Source organism: Furipterus horrens, unplaced genomic scaffold (genome assembly GCF_987537825.1).
Source record: "Furipterus horrens unplaced genomic scaffold, mFurHor1.1.pri manual_scaffold_11, whole genome shotgun sequence".
NCBI lineage: Eukaryota > Metazoa > Chordata > Mammalia > Chiroptera > Furipteridae > Furipterus > Furipterus horrens.
Genome location: NW_028327181.1, coordinates 64,105,223 through 64,130,498, shown reverse-complemented (window position 1 = coordinate 64,130,498; position 25,276 = coordinate 64,105,223). Strand labels below are relative to the sequence as shown.

At 37.9% G+C, this 25,276-nt stretch overlaps 1 protein-coding gene across 1 annotated transcript; it reads left to right on the top strand.

The window, feature by feature from the left end:
• The first annotated feature begins 1,290 nt into the window (after positions 1 to 1,290).
• On the top strand, positions 1,291 to 24,171 carry LOC149998027 (U3 small nucleolar RNA-associated protein 6 homolog). The gene is made up of 19 exons (XM_090290828.1): positions 1,291 to 1,493; positions 2,717 to 2,801; positions 5,913 to 5,954; positions 6,192 to 6,284; positions 7,175 to 7,222; positions 7,666 to 7,729; positions 9,102 to 9,220; positions 12,320 to 12,397; positions 13,144 to 13,225; positions 13,698 to 13,779; positions 14,627 to 14,811; positions 15,356 to 15,431; positions 15,790 to 15,865; positions 18,344 to 18,523; positions 19,346 to 19,426; positions 19,632 to 19,741; positions 20,535 to 20,601; positions 22,597 to 22,669; positions 23,579 to 24,171. Exons 1-19 carry the CDS (start codon positions 1,402 to 1,404, stop codon positions 23,734 to 23,736), a joined length of 1,791 nt encoding a protein of 596 aa, XP_090146954.1. The 5' UTR covers positions 1,291 to 1,401; the 3' UTR covers positions 23,737 to 24,171.
• The last annotated feature ends 1,105 nt before the right edge of the window (positions 24,172 to 25,276 follow it).

Here is a 25,276-nt window from a genome sequence, read left to right as displayed (position 1 = left end):
GCATCCCCACTCCTACTGTTAACGCAAGCCACAGAGATTTTCCTATCACAAGGAAATTTCATCTTTGTTTTACTTCCATTATTTCCTTCCACTTCCCTAATGTCTTAAAGCTGAGGGAATTAAGAAATGATGACGCTCAAGCCAACCTTTGCCTCAATTCTGACACCAGTAGGCTAAAATGTGAAAGGGGGGGGGGGGGAGAAAGGTACAGAGGTGAAACATGGTTAACGCTAAGCCTATTCCCCTTTTATAAATCACACAGAGGATCAAGGTGCTGATGTGAATCTGGAAATAAACAGATCTAGCAAGAACTCCTGCTTTGGTTCTTTACCATCTTAAAAAAGAACTAAGCCATGTAATTTTGAGTTCAGCAATTACACCAACAATGTGGCTTCCAAGCTGGGTTGTCTGATGGTTTTCTTAGAAATGCTAAATTGTTTGGGCAATGGTTTATTGATTTATTTGGGTAACTCACAAACATTCCAATACCAGAATCTTTCCTAAAAATCAGTTTCTGATATCCACCCAGGGCTATGAGTTTTGAAACGTTTTGTCCTACACAGCAAGAATAATTATTTAAATAATAAAAATATCTCCCCATTTAAAAATTAATAGATCAATTATTGGTTCTAACTGGCATGTGAAAAACTAGTGTTGTACTGGTTTACTAAATCTAGCCGAAAGCAAAGACATAGTGTTTAGAATAGCCTAGTCAGTTTTAATGCTCCCTACGATTTTCATTACTGACTTTTTGAAATGTTTACTATAATTATACAGGGGTGGGCGGAAGTAGGTTTACAGTTGTCAGTTTGTGAAAGTTTATTCTTATATTGTTTATTAACTATTGTATTATTTTCCATACTAACTGTAAACTAACTTTTGCCCACCCTGTATTATAATACCCTCTATTCTTCTCCGTTGCTTCTTTTGGGGGGGGCTGGCAGTTATTGCTGTCGGAAAGCAAGGATGTGGGAGTGAGCGTAACAAAAGGAGACAATGCCTTTGACATCTTTCCCAGGTAACTCTTGCAGACCGCTTTTTTCCAACTCCGCCGACGTCTAGCCTCGGGTGGATTTACCCCGCCTCACCCTAGCCCCACTCTAGCCCCGCCCTAGCCCCGCCCAGCTCCGCCCTAGCCCCGCCCGTCCACTCCAGTCCACTGGAGCCCTCCGGTGCGGGAGGGTCCCTCGCTGCAATGCCACAATCAGCCCCAGGGAGGAGACCGCGGCCGCGGGGGCCAGAGGGCCTTCTCCGGCCGCGGAAGCGGAAAAGGCGGGACCTAGAGCTCACGTTACGCCAGCACGTGCGAGCGTTAGGGCTGGGTCTCCGGAATAGAAGGTGGGCGCTACAAGTGTGTGTTGGCTATTGGCAACCTCTCTGAGGTTCTAGAGTTTGGCCCTCATGGCGGAGATAATTCAGGAACGCATAGAAGATCGACTTCCCGAATTGGAACAGCTGGAACGCGTTGGACTGTTCAGTCATGCAGAGATTAAGTGAGCTGAGGAAGAGGAATGGCTGGGGAGGGCAGAGAGGAGGTTGCGGCGAGTGTGTGTGGCGGGGGCAGGGATGGGGAACCGCTTGAATTTTGTTTATTTTTCTTCACGCGGCGGAAGCTTATTTCTGATATTTGATGATGCCTAGAGTTAATTTCTCTTTATTGCAAAGTTATCCGTCCCACCAAACTTACTGACAGCTCTTCATTGGAGCCAGGTCTGGGGGCTATAAAGGTGATAAAACCAGGAACCCTTCCCATCAGGAGCTAAAGCGCCTTGTGTATGGTGGGGGAGACAGATGAATTAAGCGTTTTGACTGCAGTGTGGTGTACTCGCAGTTGTTTATAGTAGAGTGTACTGCTCTAGAGATACGAAGAGAGGGCCGAGGGGAGCCCCGGAGTAGATCAGTCTAACAAGACTTGAAGACGGGGACCATTTACTTCAGTTTCGTATTCTACCCTAGGGCTCAGTCAGCAGTATCTGGCACAGAGTTGGCATTCAGTAATTTGTTAAAGTTAAGTTTAATAGTTTTAAATGATTTTCCACCACTATTTCTTAATTTTACAATGACTGAATGTAGTAATGTGACTGGGATCCTTAAACATTGTTAATGAAACGCAACATATCTATGTGAAGTCTTAATAAGGACTCAGTAAATGTTATTGTTTTAATTAACTAGAGACAATTATCGGTCTTGCATATCTTGTATTAAATTCCCCTTATATGCACGTGTTGTGTGTTCATTCCTTAGCTAAATACAGTGAATCTTCTCCCATAAGTCCTTTGTAGATATAATAAATTTTTTTAGGTAGAGACAATGTAAAGTTTTTAAAAAAATTTTCATGTTGGAAACTCCAAAGCAAGAGGAATTTAAGAACTTATTAAAGTTTAAGTGACCTGAATTTGGAGGAATCTTTATTGATACTATATGTAAAAAATGTAAAGTACTTAAGATTATTTGCTTTGCTGGTGGGACTGTTAATCGTCCTGGCAATTGATTAAGGTAATTTTCATGAAAATTTTAAAATATTCTGATGCCTTTAAGAACACTGAAGTGGTCCTGTAAGAGAATATTTGGTTATGAAGAATAATTATTTGGGAATTATATGCTTTGGTAAATATATTTTAAATACATAAAAAAATTTAGAAACTTAACAAAAACCCCAAAGTTATTTAAGTCTTGTTTTTTGTAAGTGTTGCACTTTAATTGGCTTTCTCCTCAGGGCTATCATTAAGAAAGCTTCGAATCTCGAATACAAAATACAGCGAAGAGCTCTTTGTAAGGAAGACTTTGTCAATTATGTTCAAGTAAGTGAATAATTTCACTATCTTTTAATCTCACACATTTTAAATTAATAATAGAATGACCAGCTTGATGTCAATTTTCAACAAACTTCTGGAACTGGTCATTAGAAAGGTAACTTATGGACAAAAACAGGTGGTCTGGGAATAGCATTGCTCCATTAAGGCTTTATAGTCCTTGGCAAACTGAACTTATTTTTTCTTTTCTTTTATGGGGTTAATGGATCAGAGACTGCCAAAGACATATGTCAGGATTTCAGCAAGAGATTTGACAGACCACCTTGTGTGGGGAACAATAAAGGAGAGTGAGTTTGATGATAGTAGCTGGTTGGAAAGTTAATACTTAGGTGTCTGTAAGTCTGTCAGCTTAGAAAGAAGTATGCTGCAAGATTCTTCAGTCCTGTAAGTGAATGGAAGACTTGAGTGAAGGTAAAATACATGTGCTAGACCTATTTTCAGGTGGGAGAGAATGGCTTGTATGTTGGATGACAAAAGCAGGATTCATAAAGAACCCAATAACAAGATGGAATGTTTTAAGACTAAAGGCTCTAAGTTTAGGTTAAAAACAACTAACGATATAGGAAACCTGGTTAAGAGTCTTGTATTTGGAAGAAGTCCTAGGGCTCATAGTAGATTGCTTATTCAATGAGCATATTATGTCAAAAAATATAATCTAACTGATTACATGAACAAGGTAGCTGAGCGGAGAACATTGCAAACAGTAAGCACGCAGAAGATGCTGGTTTGAAAAAGACTGTTCTGCGCTTATCAGACCATGCCTGGCGCAGTGTTTGAGACTCAAGGCTACATTTTAAGAAGGACTCTGAGAGGTTGGTTGGAAGGCAGCCAGGATAGAAACCTCGTTCTAGGAGGAATTGTTGAAGAAAATAGAGATGTTTAACCTTGAGACTTAAGAAGTGGCAAATCATTTCACTCTTCAAATATTTAAAAGTTTTGTGTGGGTTAGATTAAAACCACGATTAAACACTCATATATATTACCACCCACCTCCCCCCACACTTGCACAGAACCATGTAAATTTGCTATAAGGTATAAGTGGCATTTTAAATCAATGAGTTACTGGTTACCTACATTAAAAAAAATTAGGTCTCTTCCTCACATAGTACACAAAAATAAATTCCTGCTGAATTGGCAAGCTAAATGTGGGGGAGGGACTTTAAATCTGCAAAAACTATGAAAGAATGATTTTAGGTAGGGGAAGAGTTATTAAATGAAACTGAGAAAAATTACTTGCCTGTTAAAAGTAAAAATCGCTGTGCAGACAAGATACCATAAATAATGTGAAAAGACAAGCCACAATATGGGAGAAAATTTTGGAACATGTAATTAAGATCTAGATTATATAAAGGTATACAAATCAAGAAGAAAATGACAAAAAACTAGAAAGAAGACGGAAAGAGCTGGAAAAATGTGAACATCCAATTTTCAAAGGGGAGACATCATTTGTTGGGCAATTTATGAAAAGCTGTTAGCCTCATTAGTAATCAGGTAAATATAGATTAAAACCAGGGTGCAGTACTACTTTATATCCATCATATTAGCAAATGTTTTTAAAGACTGATATTGTAAGTATATGATAGGCACAACTACTTGGAGAGCAACTTGGTAATATTCCATAAAGTTGAAAATACATCTACTCTGACCCAGCAATTTCATTCTTTTAGCCATAGAGTAAATATTGAGTACCTACTCTCTACATGGCACTGATTCAATCCAGTAGAGCTACAATAATAAATTAAGCAGACAAAAGTCATTGACGTGAAGAGCTTATGTATTAGTGGTGGATGTCTTATTAGTGGTGGATGTCAGTGTACACCCTGGAAAAGTTCCTGGATATGTCCACAAGACGATATGTACAGGAATATCAGTTATAACTTTTCGTAATAGAAAAATTGGAAACAAATATACATCACCAGAAAGGATAGGTAAATTGCACATTCATACAATGAAATACTGTGTAGCAGTTAAAATGAATGGACCGCAATTTCATGTGTCAGTAGGGATATATCTAAATTTGATGCTGAGTAAAAATATGCAAGATGGGTACAATATGATACCATTTATGTAAAGTTTGAAAGCATTCAAGACAGCATTTTAATAAAGTCCAAAGTCATGCTTGGGAGTGATAAACAGTTACATCAAGATAGTCATTTCCTCTGTGGAGGGAGAAGAGTGGAATCAGATGTGGTACATAGTCTTATTTGAATATTTTCTTTTAAATAAGATTTGAAGCAAATATAGCAAATGTAGACTTTGATGTAGCTAGCTACATGAGTATTCCATGTGCTTGAAATATTTCATTAAAGCATGCAATCTTGTGAGTTTCTGAGCTTTCAGCCTGTAATAATCTTTAAGCCAAGGCATGGAGAGGAATTGTATAGTAGTGGGTTTTAGAGAGCCTTAGAGGTTCTAAGCGGTTCTTTAGTGGAGAGTAGAGAGCCAATTATGCATTCTTTTTCAGCTGGTACAAACCTATTTGTTTTATTTGGTTGTGCATCAGCTAAACTTTTTGAAAGGTTAATTGCTAGAAGTTTAAATACACTGTTATAGACCAGGAAGTTAGCTTGATGTTATAAACCTTATGTCTTTTGATTTTAGTAAAATGCTTTCTTTGTAGCTAAGATGTTTATATGCTTGCTAATGTATGTACTGTATTTTTGAATTCTGCAAATGTAAGGTGAATTTTCAGTGAATGCTAGACATTTACTGTAGATTATGCTTTAAAAAAAATTTATTTACTCATTTTTAGAGAGAGGAGAAGGGGGGGAGAAAGAGAGGGAGAGAAACATAGATCGGTGTGCAATGGCTACATCTGTAAATCAGCTGCCTCTCGTACGCCCCCAGCTAGGGATCTGGCTTTCAACCCAGGCATGTGCCCTGGTGGGGAATTGAACTGGTGACCTTTTGGTTTGCAGGCCTGCACTCAGTCCACTGAGCCACACCAGCCAGGGCAGATTATCCTTCTTCACAGCAAATTATGTTCTGTTTTATAATCTTAATTTTATTTACTTTATGATTTTAACTAAATGTATTTTCTGTGCATGTGAAAGGATATGATTTTCCTTGTTTTTCTCTTTTTTTCTTTTTCTTCCATAGTATGAAATTAATCTCTTGAACTTGATCCAGAGAAGGAGAACTGTAAGTAGATGATTTTCTGGAAGTTGGAAAAGTATATAGAATGAAATAGGATGGCTCTATAGCTAGATCTTGGGTTTGGGAAGCAGTTGGCATTGATGAATTGCAATGCTGGTGTATGCATAATAGATATTTGTAATTATTCGCTTTTTCTGTCATTACTGTTTAATGATCAGGTAGGAATGCCACTTTGGATAAATGTAATTAAACTGAGGCTTTGTTTTTTATGTTTATTTTTAGCGCATTGGGTATTCATTTAAGAAGGATGAGATTGAGAGTTCTATTGTACACCGGGTGCAGGGTGTCTTCCGACGTGCTTCAGCAAAGTGGAAAGTAAGTGATCAGAGCTTCCTTAACTCTTAAGAGATGTGAAGATATGTATTACGCATTTATGACTTGGATAGTCAAATGTGTGGTTGTCTGTTCTTGTCTTTTGTGTCTCAATACGTACTCTTTTTATTTTAAAGATTTTATTTATTTTTAGAGAGAGGGGAAGGGAGGGAGAAAGAGAGGGTGAGGAACATCAGTGTGTGGTTTCCTATCCCATGCCCCCAACTGGGGGACCTGGCCCTCAACCCAGGCATGTGCCCTGACTGGGAATCGAATAGTGACCCTTTGGTTCTCAACCTGGCACTCAATCCATTGAGCCACAACAGCTGGGACTCAATACTTATTCTGACGATGATGTCATTACTTGAAACCACTTATCAAACCATTAAGAAAATTGATCTAATTACCTTATATTTATTCTGTGAGGATGGTGCTGAAAACTGGGTTTGCTACATAAGTAATGATCAGAAAATTGTCTGGGATTTGTTTGTATGTATCTAAAGTATACCAAAGTCTTGGCTGTGGATGATAAATGGTTAGAATAGGGGCAGTACCTTAGTAACTTGATTTTCTTCACATTTGGCTCTGGAACTGGGACATATTATATGGGAAGTACATTAGATTACTAGGAATGACAAATTTTGGGTTGCTTCCCTTGATCGAGGCCATGTACAAGCTGCATTGAACAAATTGGATAGACAACAGATTTTGTCTTGGAGCATGGTAGGGGGGAGTAGGGAACAGACTGAGTTATTGTGGTTAAGAGACCTAAGGCCTAATAGGCTGAGGGCTGTTGTAACACAGTAGATATTCTGAAATCTGCTTCTGTTTAGGTGTATGTGTTATATATAAAGTTCAAACTCAGGGAGCTTACTGCATTTCTTTTCTTGCAGGATGATGTTCAACTTTGGCTATCCTATGTAGTCTTTTGTAAGAAATGGGTGCGTATTTGGGGAGCTGTGTCATACTCCCTTTCCTTCTTTTGTTTAGTTGGCCTTTTAAGTCCCATGCTTGATTACTAAATTCTGAGTTTTCTTCAAAGGCGTAGGGTTAACAAATGGAAAAAGAACCCAAGGAGGCTGACTGTCAGAGTAACAACATTTGCATATCTGAATGAGTCGGTGGCTTTTACTTCAGTAGAAAAGAAAATTATCTTGATGTGTATTTTGTTCATTAAAGTTGAGAACTTTTTTGATATTTAGAATGTTTATATAGTGAGCTTTAGGTAGAAGAAAGCTGTGTCTGTATGTGTTTCTATGTCCCTGGCAGTAGCAGATCTTGCCCCACTGGATTTTACAGTTGGTAATGGTACGGGACAGATCACTTAGAGAGTAGTAACAGTGATTTGCTGTGTAGGAAGTGCAATTTTTCTTTTTCTTTTCAGGCTTCCAAACCTCAACTTAGCAGGGTATTCTCTGCCATGTTGGCCATTCATTCAAACAAGCCAGGTATGGTGAAATCCTTGTCAGTTCTTTTCCTACCTTTTAGGTAGACTCAATACTGTTTTGGAATTTACTTTGCTTCATAAACCTAAAAGAATTTATTTTGTGAACCTGAGCTTAGGCACTTGGCCTCAGCAGATTTGGTTCCTGAATAGCTGGTGTGTGTTCATCCCTGTCTATCATATACTAGTTAATGTGCCAGATATTATATGTGTGGGCATGTAGGAATGTGCTTCTGCTTCAGTTAATGCTTAAAGAAACTCTTTGGTCCTTTGAGGGACATTCTATTTGAAGGCAGTCATATGTAAGGGATTTCAGAAACTTAACAGGGGAAAAGATAAATGTAGATTTTACAAGAGTGCCTGGCACAGAGTAGGTGCTCATGTGTTGTAAGAGAAAGACTTCTCTTTGTGTATATTGTGTGAATGGCACATGATTTTACAGTGGAGGTGCTCCAGTGTCTTTTCTCAAGTATTCGGCTCAACCAGACATTTTACAATACAGAAGACTTATAGGCTACATTTGGCACCAGTTTATTCAGAAGACTGCAGCAGGACAGCTTTAAGTGCATTTCTTCAGGAGGATACTCTTAGCATCTCGGAGGCTAGTAACAGTTCAGGTGTGAGGGAAAGAGTGAGTAGAGGAGCCCCTCTGCCTTAGAAGACCTGGATGAGCATAGCTTCCAGGGATCCTAGGGAGGACCGTGCTCAATTTCAGGAATCACTTGCTCAAGAAAGCCCAAAGCAGTGGCCCTCTACCATTTATAGTCCTCCTCCTAGTCCTGATGTAGTTGCCAGTTGTAGGTCATTTTTACCAAAAACAATCACAATCTTGCCTAGTAACATAGCTCACCTTTATTAAGTTTCTAGGGAAATGGTTAGAATGCTAACTCAAGGTTAATTTCCCATGTAGAAGGACAAAAGATTTTTTTTTTAAAGTTTTTATTTCCAGTAGGTATAATAAAATTTTGTTTTTCAAATTGTGAGCCATTAAAAAAATTTATGCGTTACTCTATAGAGAAAAGAGCAAAATAATTTTAGTTGATTGATTCTAAGATGCACAATTTTTTCCAGCATTTTAACACTTAAAATTTGTATGTGACTTAAAATGATGTTGACCTTAGATCTGATGAAACAGTAATAGGCACATAATAAGTACTTTCAGATGTTAACATTTACCTATTTCCTTTATGATACTCATGTAATTTTAGATAAAGCAACAGTATTTTACAGATAACTATTACAAATTTCTTCTCCCCATTTCCTTCCTCTTGATGGGATTAAGAAATTCTTTTAAGCATTAAAATTGGAGCATTGGCCTTTTTTTTGCCTGAGTTGATTAATTTATTAAAATGCAGTATGATGTTTTTCATTTATAGCTTTGTGGATTATGGCGGCCAAATGGGAAATGGAAGATCGCTTGTCTTCAGAAAGTGCAAGACAGCTTTTTCTTCGAGCTCTGCGCTTTCATCCCCAGTGCCCAAAACTTTATCAAGAAGTGAGTGTGTGTGTACATAACATGGCAGAATGATGTCTCAGTTTGATCCTCTGGAAACACATATTCTTTAAGTGAAAAAAGACTTTGAATTGCAAAGGCTAGGAATTAGCAGGGAGCTGCTGTAGAAACGGGGCCAGGAAGGTATTTTTTGGCCAGTGGTAGGTTTTGACCATGTGCATCTTCCAGGTTCTTAGTGAGAGATTAGAACGCCTACCTGCCCATTACGGTTGGGAGGGGTAGGGAACTGGGCCTTCCCTTTTTTAAATTGGAGGGCCAGGGTTCAGCCATCTTCATACCGTTGTTCTAATTTTTTTCTTACTCCTTTGTCCCTTTCTCTTTCCCTCCTTTCCTTCCTTACCTTCCAGCCCTCCCTATACCCCATTTGGCTTCTCCGCTTTCCCCTACCCCCCCAATTTTCTTCTCATTCTCTTTGTCTCTCTTTCTTGAGATAAGTACTTCTTTCCCCTCTTGGTAGACTTATTCCCCCGTGGAGGGGGTACACTAGAACATTGATGACCATACTTTTGCTGAAAGAAAACCAAGCAAATGCTGGAAATGGTGTATTACTGGAAACTACACCCTTTTTTCAGAATAAGGGAGAAATTGCTGTTTAGTCTTCAAATGAAAAGTTAAGCCTGTGTGCTGAGGGGAAAAAGATACGGGTTTTCATGCTAATTGGTATTATAGGTGTCCCAACCATATATTTGGTCAGGTAGTAATTTAACAATGTTTTATATTATTGTCTTGCATCCCTTTGTTTTTTTCATATTCTGTTAGACATTTCTTTGTTGGCTTTATTATTCTTATTGAGGAACTATTGTAAGACTCAATCCTCCTGTTGTTAGAGGGTTATTCTATACTGCTCTTATTTTATATGTTTTTTTTGGAGGCTTTCATGAATGCTTATATTTGTATTTTCCAAAATGGTAGTAGATTTATTGCTTTTTCTTATCAAAAGTAATTAGAACTTAGTTATTTTTTAAAAGATTTTATTTTATTTATTTATTTTTAAAGATTTTATTTTTATTTATTTTTAGAGAGAGGGGAAGGGAAAGAGAAGGAGGGAGAGAAACATCAGTGTGTGGATGCCTCTTGCACTCCCCCAACTGGGGACCTGGCCTGCAACCCAGGCATGTGCTCTGACTGGGAATAGAACTGGCAACCCTTTGGTTCTCAGGCTGGTGCTCAATCCACTGAGCCACACCAGTCAGGGCTATAATTTGTTTATTAAAAATAGTTCAGAAAAAACAGTTCATGAAAAAGTAACAGAAAAAGTACTTATATCTTATCATCCATACATTATGCCTATCACAAATATTTAAAACAGGTTTTATTTCTGAAAAGTGGGATTCTACTATGTATTATTGTATTCTGTATTTTTACCTAATACAGCATGAATATAGTTCCATGTTTGTATGTATTGATCTATAATATAATGATGGTGTTCAAACTTGGTCTTCTTTCAATCTTAAATTACTGAGGAACTCAAAGTTCTTTTGTTTATATGGGTTATATCTATAAGTTTTTATTTTATTGAAAATTAAAACCAAGAAATTAAAAATACTTATTTAAAAATAATAAACTCATGATTTGTTAATGTAGATTAGTTATTTTTAAATGAAAGTTGCTCTTCTAAAACAGTTTAAAAAGAATGGCATTATTACACATTTTTGTTAATCTCTTGAATATCTGACTTAATAGAGGACAGCTGGATTCTCAGATCTCCTTTTGTTAAAATTATTGTTTATTGATTTGAGAGGGTGAGAGGCATTGATTTGTTATTCCACATACTCATGTGTTCATTGGTTGCTTCTTGCATGTGCTCTGACCAGTGATTGAACATGCAACCTTAGTGTATCAGGACGGTGTTCTAATCAACTGAGCTGCTTGGCCAGGGCCTCAGATCTCCTTTTGCATTCAGTATGGGTGATAGGACCCATCATAGAGCCTCTGAAAAACTTTAAACTCTTAACAAGAGCAAAGACTCTTGTTAGTATTATTATGCAAGTAATTTTGACCTTGCCGACCCCCTGAAGGGGTGTCAAGAACCCCTGTGTAGCCCCAAGTCACATTTTGAGAAACTGATGAACATTATCTGTTCTAATAGTCACATTTAAAAAAAAAACCCTAAGTATTTTTACTTAACACTAGCAAAGTAAGGTGTTTGTAGAAAATCTTGGAGAAAAAAATCAGAAAAGCAAAAGCCCTGAGAGGGAATAAGTTTGATTGAGGACAAATGTTATTAATAATATGGTACATTTTTTTTCCTGTGCAAAATTTTTCACATAGTGATAATTGTGTGATATGAAAATTTGTAGCAAGCTTTTTAAAAAAAATTCCTCACCTGAGGACATTGATTATTGATTTTTAGAGATGGGGGGAAGAGAGGGAGAGACACATAGCTGAGAGAGAGGTAGACCGATCGGTTGCCTCTCGTATGTGCCCCAGCTGGGGACTGAACCTGCAGCCTACGTATGTGCCCCAACCAGGAATCAAACCTGTGAACCCTTCGGTTCATTGGGTGATGCTCCAACCAACTGAGCCACACCAGCCAGGGCTAAGTACTTTTTAAAACCATGTCATTTTAATACGTCTTATAACAGAGAATTCAGAGTATTAAAACTTATGGATAAGTCATCTTTACAGTACATGTTAATCATGCATTAGTTTTGCTTTATATACCTGATATTACATATTTACCATAGATTTTTACTTCAAAATAATTATGGATTCCCAGGAAGTTAGAAACATAATACAGTGAGGTCCTGTGTACCATTTACTCAGTTTTCCCTGATGGTTACATTTTATAAAATTACAGTATAATATCAAAGCCAGGAAATTAACATTGGTATAAAGTGCATATGGTTCTGTTTTTTTCCACATGTGTAGATTTGTGTAGCCACTGCAATAAAAATATAGAAATGTTCCATGATCACAGAGATCTCCCTTCTTGTCAGTGTCAGCTAGTTTCATAACAAATATACCACTCCCCCCCCAACTTCCAGATCCAGTAATTATGGGTAAAAAATGGCATCTTATGTGTTTCTGATTTAAAAAACTATCTCCCAAGCTTTTCAGTTCATCTTTTCCCTTCTGTAGTACTTTAGGATGGAGCTGATGCATGCTGAGAAATTGAGGAAGGAAAAGCAAGAGTTTGAAAAAGCCAAAATGAATATGGTAAGATCCTAATATATTGTCACTTATTAATGTATAGTGCTTTGAGTCTGCTTAGGAGTAAGAGAAACTCTTTACATAGTTTTCTTTCCAATTTAATGCTATATTTTGAGACTTTAAGATGAGTCTAGAGTTGACTTAATAAAATGGGCTTAGAAATAAAATGGAATTTGTGCTTTAGAAGTAGACATTTGGACTAATTGAAGTGGTTCTCAAAATTATTACTGATGGAATGGTCAAATGCTACTCTTTTATGCTTTTATGATTTCATGAAATGACTTATTAATGGGTTGAAGGAGTTGGAGATAGGTGGGGAATTCTAGTCTTATTTATATAATTTTTTATGTGACGGAATAGTTTAAAAAAAAGTTTTAGAATGTTAGAACTGAAAAAGCAACTTTGCTTTCATCTGTTACTGTGGTTTCCAGTTCTGAAATTTTTTATACAAATGAAGTTGTACACAGAAGGGTCAACAGGGCATGTGAAAGTTGACCTATTTTGGTCGAAATGGAGAGTGAGATCTTAAGCAGAGTGATCCTGCTACCACTCCAGGAGCCCGAGAGAACAGAGTTTGAAGATCAGTGGTCTTGTTCAAGTACGCACTTTGCAAGTGAGGGAACTGGCCCAGAGAGAGACGGGATTTGCCAGAGGTCGTATGGCAGCACCATAGGACTGTTCATATTTACCCTAGTGCTTTTTCTACTTACGGACACTACTTGCTAAGTTATGTGCAATGCGACACTCTTTAGGAAAATCTTGATTATCCTGAAGAACTCCTTACAGGCGAGTTGGCACGGATCATCTATAAAAATTCTGTAAGCATAATTAGAGGTAGGTATTTTTTGAAAACTTATTTATGATGGGAAAGTGAAACAATCTCTTTATAATGAAGAAGACCTTTAGCTAGTTATGAAAATATGTTAGAAATTCCATTAGAATGTGTATAAAACTTGGATTATAGAAATAATATCCTATTTCTTTCAGAAGGCTTTTTGCCCCTTAGGATATACTTGAACATTTCAATAAGTTTTTATTTAGTACTTAATTGCTGTGGGGAATTGAAAAGAAATAGATGAGTTAATACATTCCTTTATGCCTTTAAGAAGTTTAGACTAAAAGCTACAAGTACTTAGGAATACTCCAAAATATTTGTTTTGTTTGTGTAATGGGACTGTGGGTGATTTTTTTGTTCTTTGTTCTATTAATCAAAACAAATAAACTACAGTACATCAAGAAGGCGGTACTTTCAGAGTAAAGTGATACTTGAGAGTCTTACTCCCCTCTCCCACTTAAAAAATTTTAGGTGCAGAGTTTCATGTGTCACTGCTTTCAATTGCACAGCTATTTGACTTTGCCAAAGATCTGCAAAGAGAAATTTATGAAGAGTAAGTAAAATATTGGAAAGGTGAATGTGGCCGTTTCTTATTTTGTGGTAAGGGTTTGAGGTTGGGTATTTAGAAAGTGGGAAAGAAAATACCCCACTAAATCCTTGGAGGAAAGCTAAGTTTTAGGGCCATTGTATCATAGTAAATCCTATTTAAAATATATTCCTGGAAAAGTTGACTCACTTAATGGCTTTCCTTGGAAAATGGTTTGCCTTTATTCAACAAATAGTACATCTTACAGCTTTTATAAAAATCTGTATTTCTGCTTTGCTGGCATGTCTTTTGTCCATAAACTAAGAGTTGTACTCATGAATGTTTAAGTTGAGTGCTGCAGGTGATTTCATACTTTAATGTCTGATTCCATAGTTTGAAAATTAGTTGCAGCCTACCTGTGGGTACTTCACTCTTAGGTAGTACCCCTTACTTTCACAGGAGATAAAATAGGACTTGAATCCATTTTCTCTTTTGACATCTTCAGGGTTTTGGTAGAGGATTAGGTTGTTGCTTTTTCTCTGCCTTTATTATAGAAATGGAAGAGCCTGGATAGAATAAATTTCTCCAGGGCTCAAGGAGGATTGTCTCGTCACACCTCCCTGCTGATTTGATTTGAAAGTTAACATTTGTGAATGATTTCTGGAACATTCTGAAACCTAATAAATGTGTGACAACTCTGATCCATAGACAAAAAGTATACAGTGTGTGTGAGGATATCTGAAGAGCCTGTTCATGGTAATGGAGTTGGTCGAGGGTGTTCTGGGTACATTTTTAGAGCATAGGGAACTGCCTCTGTTTGATATTCTGATTTAGTCTTGTGCCGTACGTCTCACGCCTGCACTCTGCTTTTCAGCCTGCAGGCTATGCACACAGATGACCCTCTCACTTGGGATTACGTGGCGCGGCGGGAATTAGAGCTCCCCTCGCAGCCAGGGGCAGAGCCACCCGTGACAAAACAAGCCAGAGCGGAGGAGGTGGGCCGGCGGGAGGAGCGGGGCTGTGCTGTGTACGAAGAGGCGGTGAAGACTCTCCCTACAGGTAGACTGCACCTCACCGTGGTGTGGGATAGAAGCAATAGTGTTTGTGAACGTGAAGCTGAAGCTCCCGTTCCCGTGACTGAGATCGGCTTCAGGAACCCGTCTGGTAGTTTACAGTGCGCCTGGCTTCCCAGCGTGCTCTTTCTGGGTGGTGGAAGATGGGCCTTTTATGACCTTCCTGGATAGTAGTGGTATATATGTGTTCATTTATTTATGGGAAATGATACCTAGGAGGATTGTTTAATTATAATTCCTTAATTATCTTCTGATATAGATTTACTTTCTAATTTTGTAATATTGGAGTATTAAGGTAGAGGGGATATACAACATGGATGGGCTTTTCATTTTTATATTTATATCATTACTCAGTTGTTTTTCCCCCAGTATTTGATATGGTTTATTGGCTGTAATCAGAATAACTTTTTTTTTTAAAACCAGTTAGTTTAAACTCTTTTTCAGAGGAGTTCTCCCTTAAAAGATGCATGATGATCATTCAACTAAGAGAATTGGTGATCTGATCTGTGTGATCTTTCTGGCTTTTTCAGAGGCCATGTGGAAGTGTTACATCAACTTCTGCTTGGAAAGGTTTGCTAAGAAGACAAATAGTCCCTCAGAAGAAAGGTAAGGGCATGGCTGTAGTGGCTGACTAGAAAATGACTGTCTTTTGAAAGAAGGACAGACTCTTTTGGGGCCTGGGGCAGCTTCCGAGAACTTCATGCTTAATTGCTTTCTCCTTGAGTCACCTGTCATTTTGAAGGTCTGAGTCTGCTGTGCCCTTACACTGGCCACTGGGCTGGGAGGTGCTCTCTCCCTGGGCTGTGCGTGGTGTGGCTGTGTAACTCCTTTAATCATAAGTGAAGCCACCTCAGCCCCTGCCCTCAGTTCTCAGAAATGTGCAAAGTGCTTTTGTTCCTGTCAGAGGCCAAAGACCCTTTTGGGGGTCTTTGTAATGACCTGAGGCGTTTTTCTGATTTCAGAGGCTGGAAAGAACCATGACTGCATTCAGGAAGGCACATGAACTCAGACTTCTACCAGAATTCCTATACAAGCAGTGGGTAAGGATATGAACACATTCACTGTCAATTAACGTACTTAATTCTAATTGGTTCATGTTGGTAGCATGTGTTTTTATACATGTAGTTATGTGACTAAGGCCATTTGGAAGTTTGGTGTGATAGCTATAGAGAGTATTTACATTTGGCTGTCAGTATTTGGCATATGTCAAAAGTGAAATCTGTACCAGTAAAGAGAAGAATGTTATGTATCAGAAAACACTCACAACAAGGAGTTACAATTTGGCTTTATTTTGTTTGTCCACGCTTCCATTTTTTACTGAACATCCCTTTCCTGAGTTTTCAATCTAAATGCCCGGCCCAGACTAACCATTGGTACAGTGAAAACAAGTTAGATGTATTCCTTGTGTTTCAGAAGCTGACATTTTAGTAAGAGGCATGTTGATCCATCCCTACCTCTGGGGTGGGTAAGGATTGTGATAAGAGACCAGAGTAGTGTCCTGTGGAAGATATAATATAGTTCTAGAACAGGTTTTGCCACTTAATAGCTTGGTGACTTGGGCAAATCACTTAACCTTTCTGAGTTTGTTTACTTAACTTTAAAATAGTGATAGTGAGCCTTGTTTTTGCCATGTCACAGAGTTGAGAGTATAACAGGATAACGGATGTGTTAGTGTATTTAAATACCTTTGTAGGGCTAACAGGGACAAAGATCTTTATGTTATCTAGTGCCTTTAACTTGTATAACTCCTGATTCATATCATTATACAATTTTTATGTAATTACAACTAATGTTTTGCCATTTTGTATTTTATTTTATATTAACATTTAAAAATAATTTTTAGCCCCGACCAGTGTGGCTCAATTGGTTGGGCATCGTCCTGCAAACCAAAAGGTTGCTGGTTCCATTCCTGGTCAGGGCACACACCTGGGTTGTGGGTTTGGTCCCTGGTCAGGATGCATTCGAGAGGCAACTGATTGGTGTTTCTCTCTCACATCAATGTTTCTTTCTCTCCCTTTATGTCTCCCTTCTCTTCTCTCTAAGATAAATAAAATCTTCTAAAAACATTAAAAAATACTTCTTACATATAGTCATGCATATCCTGTATACTAGTTGATTACATTATACCACTACTGAGGTCCCCTTCTCCCACTATGGCATCTGTCTATCCAAAATCCCAGACCTAGGTGAGTTCAGCTGCCCTCGTTTGAGTTACTGAATGCTGGCAAGACAGTCACATGCCGTATATCCAGATGTGCTTTGCTTTGAGTATTGTCTAGGCAGTCCTGCTCTCTGTCCATTATTGCTTATTTTGCCATTCACCACTCTGGCTATTTGAAACATCCTCTGCTCTCCAAATCTCTCATGTTGCCCTTCTGAACTCTACCACCTAATCACTCATTTGGTGACTTTAATGAGAGTTCCTCAACATGCTGCCGCTGAACTTAAGAAGCTTTGCTGATTCTTACATCCATTTTCTCCAGATTAATTGCCACAGAGTGATCTTTCAAAATTGATTATCAGATTATTCTGTGACTGGTCACTGTCCTTTGGATAAAGCTGCTCAGTCTCATTAATTTGGCCCCTGCCTGTGTTTCTAGCCTCATCTACCAGTTCTCCAGCTTATATTCTTCCCTGCCAGCCGTTCTGAACTTTGATTTCCTTTTGCATCCCAGCTATCACCTGCAGTCTCTTGTACATACTGGTTAGGATCTCTGATTTCACTTGACTGATGCCTGCTCTTTCTTAAGCCTAAATGGTGCTTCCTTTTTTGGAGTCCTTTCTCATCACTGCCACCTTGTTGGGTGCTCTTGCTTTGTACTCCGATGCCTTTTCTGTCATGGCAGATATTAAGATGGCTGGACTGGAGACTGGGTGGTAGATAGTATGTAATACAAATGCTTATTGAATGAATAGATTGTACACTGTCATTTATTTGCTGTTCCACAATTTCATAATTAGGTTTCTTTTTTTTTCCCTTCTGTTAAGATAGTGTGGATACAGGCATTTTGAACAGATGAGATTTTCTTCTGTTCATGTACTTGTTGGGTCATATTTGTTAAAAAACAATCCTCAAGTTTAAGTTATGACGCTTTTATGATTCTTGCTACATAATGCCAAATTATACTTCAGAGAAATTGTACAAGTTTATAGTGTGCCCACCTCTGAGTGAATAAACTTGTTTCCTTACCAACCCACAAATACTGATTTTATCTTTACTGATTTTTATATTCTGTTTAGTGGGTATGAGTTTTAGTATACTGTAGGAAACTATTTTATTAAAAACTAAATTTTCAGTCGAAATGATTTAGGCCCTCTACTTTTTACCTCTTTCCTATTTTTTGATACCCCTTGGAAGTAGGAGCAGGGAATGGAGGAGGAATTCCAAATTGTGCACTTTGTGCCTGTTTGATAGCCATGGTGAAAGGCCATTGAAATGATGGCCTCATTTGTCCCCCATTATACAGATAATATAGCTTTCAGTAGTTAATTTTCCAGTGATCCCTTGTCTTACCTAGATTGAGTTGCTGTTGCATCAAGACTTCCTCGAGGAAGCTCTGCAGGTGGCAGTAGCTGGGATTGAGCTGTTTAGAGACTCGGTGATGATGTGGCAGATGAAGCTGCAGGTGCTGATTGAAGCCAAGAGCCCGGATGTAGCCATGCTTTTTGAAGAAGCCTTTGTGCACCTGAAGCCCCAGGTCTGTGAGTTGGGTCTTGTGTATTTCACTGTTTGGGAAACCATTTAAGACTGTCAGCGAAAGCTTATTTGGAGCGTACTTGTCTGATGAGAGCTGGCCCTCGAGTGCGTTTGTGCTGATGGCTTAGGGGTTGGAGTAGAAGAACTTAGTTCCATTTAATGACCCATTTCTAATTCTTTTTTTGAAAATTGACTAATTATATAAAATTTTATATCCCATCTAGATATCTTACGAGTGAGAAATATTAATAGAATATTCTCACTTGCTTCCAAAGCTAAACTTAAGCCTGATTTTTAAACACACACGTATTTCTGAACCTTAAAGTTGAAAAGACTAAACCTTAAAGTTTTGCTGTGAATCTTCTATATTAGTATGAAAAAAGTATTCCAGAAGTTAAAGCAGGAAAAATAAGTCTTAATTATTTTACAGCTTGTGTGTGCCTCTGAGACACACATGAGTGAAGATCAGGGAGTTCAGCCTGAATAGTTAGTACTTGTGTTGTGGGTCCTAAACAGCAGGGACGTTAGCTGGGTAGTCCTGGGTCTGACTAGCTATGGGTTGTTAATTGCTTAATTAATTAGCAGGTAATTGATGATGTTAACTGTAGGCAGCATTCCCCAGCATAAGGGAACTAGCATTGACAGGACTTGGTCAGAAGGCTGTGTTCTTGCGTGTCATTTCTGTTGGGCACAGTGTGGACAGACTGGGAATGAATCCGTATTTTATGTATTGATTATCTTAGGATGAACCTGTCTTTATAGTGATTAGTTTTCAGACTGTAGTGCTAAGCTGCCATTTTCTAACTTATTCTTTTGTGAGCAGGTTTGTCTGCCATTGTGGATTTCTTGGGCAGAGTGGAGTGAAGGTGCCAACAGCCAAGAAGACACCGAAGCCATCTATAAGGTGTGGGCCCGGTGTTCTCTAAGTCTTGTAGGGTGTGGGGAAGGAGCAGGCAGCTTTACTAGTTGGCTAGCTTCAGGCTTATTTCTGTAGCAGCTATTCCTAAAAGCACTGTTAATTGAGCAGCCTGGGATGATTCTGGGAAAATTTGTTTTGATATTTATAAATCTCCTCACACAGCTTGTGTCTTTTTTCTTTTTAATTATAGAAAGCTATTCTAGCTGTCAAGGGTGCTGACTCAGTCACTCTGAAGGATAAGTACCTGGATTGGGCTTATCGAAGTGGTGGCTACAAAAAGACCAGAGCTGTGTTTAAAAGGTACTCACAGATGTTCATAACTGTTACTGTTCTCTCCACTCTGCTCAGCTCCTCATACCCAGGTTTTATGTATCACAGATAGGATCTGAGGAAGTAATCTAAGAGACTTTTTCAAGAAGTTTCATTTTTCTTTTTTGGAACAGTAAAAGCAGTTTATACCTATTTTGGAAAATTAAAAAAAGATAACTAATAATTCATTGTAATCCCATCATTGAGGAAAAACCATGTTGATACATTATATTAAAATTTGTCTTTCACATATGTGAGATTATCCTATAATCATATTTTGTTTATCACTTCTGTTGGTGAACATTAAGACTGGCCTTTTCTCTATTGGCAATAATTTTTCATTAACATCATTTATTAAAATAGCTGTATGATATGCCCCTCTGTAGATGTGTAGTAACTTATTTGGCACAGTAATACTGCTTTGATGAACATTTCTACACAAATATTTATCCACATTGGGAATTTTTTCCCTAGAATATATTCTTAGCAGTGGAATTATTTGTCTCCTTCAAAAGACCTTGAGATATAGTAGAAGAGGGAACTTAGACTCTGAAAGTGAGAAAGAACAGGAGGAAAACAGGATGGGAAAGGATTTGGGGTGGTGAAGAGTGTCATCGGCGTTTGAAAGCGTTGAAAGGACTGATGGCAGGCCCGGTCCTTGCACAGCCTGCAGGCGGGCTTTATTAAACCGCGCTTTGTGGAGGCGCCGGCGCGGGTATCATGTCCACGGCGTGTCAGAGGCTTTCTGTCACGGAGGAAGGTAACAGTTGCCCCCTCTTTCTAGTTTACAGGAAAGCCGTCCATTTTCAGTTGATTTTTTCAGGAAGATGATCCAATTTGAAAAGGAGCAAGTAAGTGTCCTATCTGTGCATTTCTTGTCTGGGAAAAAGTATTGGTTGTTACTAATTTATGGTGGCATTTTGATGTTTAGAAAGCTCTCATTTTAATACCAGATAAATTTCTGGTCCCTTTGTGTAATTCTTTTTTTCACGGAGATGGTTTAGGAATGGTAATCAAGCAAAGAAGAGGAAGTGCCAGTCTGGAAAATAGAAAAGTTAGATTTCACCTCTTATAGGAAGCCCTCCTTGCCAGGCTGGGTGAGAAACTCGCTCCTGCCTCCACAGCATCCTGCCTGTCTCTTGTGTTGGGCTGTGAGGTAGAGTAGGCACTCAGTAAATGTTTCTGGTATGGGTAACGACATGTGAACGAGGAAAATGCATGAAATCCATATGTATCTGTAATCCCATCATAGGAACACAACTAACCATGTTTCTTTTTCCTTTTATTTTCTTTAACTTTTTGTTTTCTTATATGCACACAGTTTTGTACTATTTTATTTCTGACTTCTGTGCTGTATATAGAAGTTCTCTTTTTAACTTTTTTTGTAAACAGATTTTCTGTGTTTTTACATGGTTATCATTTTTAATGGTTGTAGTGTTAAAACCATAATTTTCCTATTCCATTACATATAGGTTGTTTCCAGATTTTTGATAATGAAAACAAAGAGTGTTGCTAGCATTTTGTTTATATAGCTTTTTTTCTCTTTTGATTATCTTCTTGAGATAAATTTCTAGGACTGGAGAAACTAATTTTTTATGGTTGTTTATATATTGCCAGATAGTTCTCCAAAAGAATTATACTTATGCATAGTGATAATCACACCTTCTCAAAGTATTCAGTTTTGCTTTTTCTTCTTTATTTTGGCCTTTTGATTGGTGTTTATTATTTTTATTTGAATTTGGAAAAATTAGAGGTTGAACTCTTGTTTTCTTAGTTTTGATCATTGTGTGGGTCAATTATCTGTTCTTATCCTATAGTATAAGAGGTAGTATAGAATAATAATTAATAGCTAGGCTTTGGGTTGATAACATAATAGTTTTGTGCCTTGGGCTAGTCACTTAATTCCAGGCCTTGGCATCCTCATCCGGAAAGGAGGTCGTAATACTTTGCAGGGGCGCGAGGGTTGTAAGGCAAAGAGCTTATTGGACAGAGAGGAGTTTGCCCAGTGCCATGCACATTGTGAGCCCTTAGAAAAGTGTGGTTCTGATTTTCATGCATGCTTAAGATAGGAGGTTAAATTGACTTTCTATAAAATAATAGTGTCAGTGAAGAGAAATTTGAACGAGGAACTAGTTATTTGACTATACAAAAGGATTTATAAACTGAAGATGTTAATCTGCTTTGAAAATGAAAAAGGATGCATTTAAGTGGAAGTAGAGGTAAAGAATTAACATTTCTTGACTATGAAGTTAGTACCAGCTATTTGGCTAGGTGTATAATTAATCAGCATTTTAATTTAATCTTTGCAGTTACTCTGAAAAATCATTATCCTTATTTTATGGGTTATGAAGCTTTTAAGATCAGAGGGTTTAAAAAATTCGCTGAAGGTCATATAACTAGTATTTATATATACTTTGGCATGATATAAAAAGTTTTAAGGTGGATATAGCTACTATGTGCTAGAGTCCAGATATTTCAAAAGAAAGAAGTCCCTAGCTGTAGGGAGTAAAACTGTCTCCATTTATTTATTTCAATAGTACTCCTCCCTTTGGGCTTTCAGATACACTTTTCTGTGAAGCTGCCCATGTTCCTCCAACTGAGAATTGATTATGCTTTTTATATGCTACCATATAGCAAAGTGCTTTTTATCACTGTTTAGCATTTACTTGGCTCTGGATGTAAATGCATATAACTTTTCTCTGGGTAAGTTGAAAGCCAGGCTGTGCTCATCTTAAGCCACACCCTCCTCTCCTTCAAATACCTGCTTAACAGTGGTTGAAATGAATTTGTTACATTGTAAATTAAGGTTTTTGAGGCAAGATTGTCTGATTATTTATTTTTGATAGGAACCCTGCAAGATGCCAAACTTAAGAGAATATTATGAGAGGGCTTTGAGAGAGTTTGGATCTGTAGATTCTGGTAAGTAAACTTAAGTTATAGACACACAAGTCTGTATGTGTGGTCTGTAACCTATCAGTATGGTTAGAAGAGTGTTTCTTAACTCTTCTGGGTCATAGTTGTCTTTGAGAATAAAACTTGCATTTCCCCCCTGCTTCTTCCCTCATTTTGGGCACAAATACTTGCAGATATAATTTTATTTCAAATTTCAAATACACAAGCTCAAGAGTCCATGGGTCTTGCATTAACTCTGGCTTAGAGAAAGATTTGCTTGGTTTGGTTCTCTTTAAAAAATGTATTTTTAAGGGAAAGGTTAATAATGTAGGTCAGAACAAAAAGGAGTGGGAATCACAGTAAAGGGGTAGTGTCAGGCTAATCGACATCAGTTGTCATTGGCTGTTGCTACATTGTCCTCGTTTATAGGACTGGTGAAACGTACTTCTGGGTGTAGGTATGTCACGTGACACCTGACATGTGTAGTTGTTTAACTCACATTTAAAAAGATACATTAGTTCTTAAGAGGTTTCAACAGACCTTCTGATGGAGTGCATGAAAATAGCATTTTTACTAACCCAAACAAGTTTTGGTAATGAGGTTATAGTGAGCTCATTGAGGTCAGTATCACCCTGAAAGAGATTCAGCAAAATCCTGCCTTTAAAATATTTAGTATATTTGAGGTTGTCAGATATATAGACTATATCATCATTAAAGTGAAGTTTAATACTTTTAAAAAATAGTTTTTATATACCGTAGTGTAAAGATGATGAGAGGTATTGTTTCACATAGGGTTCTGTGGAAATAACAAGAAGTTAAGTTTATTAACTTTATTAACTTGTGTTGAATTTGTATTAAATAATTAAGTTTACCTAATAAAGCCTCATCAGTTATCTAATTGTATGTTTATGGTCATTTTTTTTGTTCCCTTGAAAGATCTTTGGATGGATTACATCAAAGAAGAATTGAACCACCCCCTTGGCAGACCTGAGAACTGCGGACAGATATATTGGCGAGCCATGAAAATGTTGCAGGGAGAGTCAGCAGATATGTTTGTAGCTAAACATGCTATGCATCAAGCGGGCCATTTGTGAAAGGAGTAAGACCATAGCTAGCTTTGTGAAATAGTGTTGTAAGCCCTCTGGGAAGGTTTGTGTTACGAGTTCATCTGCAATTTGCAGACGAGATTTTGAGACCTGTTTTAATTGTGTTACTATGTTAATCTTTAATTCCAGAAACAAGAACTGCTATTTTGTGGCCAGAGGCTATTTTGTGTTGAGGCTGGATCTACTGTAGGTCCTAAGTGTTTTCCAAAATATGTGGAAACTGTACAACTGAATTTCTTTTATTACCCCAGGTTAGGAGTGAATCACTCTAATCTAGACCTAGGGGCCAGATGAAATGGAGGAGAAAGTACAGTTCTGTTTGTTTATTCTCTCCTTATTAGAAACGTATATATGGTATGTATTTGTTGTAGAAAATATGGTGAGAATAGAGTAATGAAAATAAAATAAAAGCATTCTATAATATCATTTGTAATTAAACCCAGTAATTTGGTGTTTTTTTTTAAAATCAGAATTGGACTTATCCTATTAGATCATTTACTTATTCATGCATTGAATGCCCATCATAAGGCAGGAACGAAGGGAAGTCTTTGGGATGGAGATAGGGGTGAGAGTAACGGAGCTGGGTGTCCTGAGAGCTGGCTGAAACAGCAGAGAAGGATGCTGGGTATTGGGGGAAAAGTTATCCTTTAAGGAGATTAAGACATTGTCAAAAGTGTCGTCTATCTCTGGGACTGAGCTACAGAGAAATATTTACAGTGGGAATGAAACTGGAAAAGTTTGTGCTGCCTGTCACTACCAGAACCAATAAGTAGAGACAAGGATTGAATCTTCATGGGTGCTTTATTTAGATGCTGGTGATCTGGGAAGATAACAGGTTATATGTCCGAAAAACCATCTTCACATCTCATCTCAACCTGACCTTTTTCTGAGGAGAAGAAAAGGGCAGGTAAGGAGTTTGGAAAAAGGTTAATCAGATAAGAGTTGCAGTCCAGCTAGATTTTCCTAGCATTTCTTCGTCTGCTGACCAGTAGTTCTTTATCTGCCTCACAGGTCACAGGCATTTGCTCCCAGGAACACAAGGGCTCAGATACCCCATTGCTTGCTGACCCCCGGGAGCACAAAGGTTGAATTGTTTGTCAACCTCCTGGAGTCACGTGGGTCATGTATTTCAGTTCCTGGAATAACAGCTTTGCACATGCATCAATCACTTAGGTCTATCAACTGTAACTGAAGCTAAAATCTTTACCTCTTCAGTTCCCCTATCAGGAAGATCCAGCAACCAAAGAAAGGTGGGCAGGGGTAGGGAGTAGTTTAGAGCTGCAGAGAAGGGCTTCAGAGGCATTGGTGGAGGGTGGATGGCTTGGAGCAGGGAAGGGCATTCTGGGAACAGGGCAGGCCATTATTTGAATTTTATATCCTTTAACTTAATGTTATGATGTCACTGGGAAAAGTATTCAGTACAGTTCACTTATTTCACTTAATGTTATTTTTTCACATCATTAAAATAGCCTTAAAAACATTTCATTCATAGCATTCTATTGTATAGATGAGCCATGACTTACTTTAT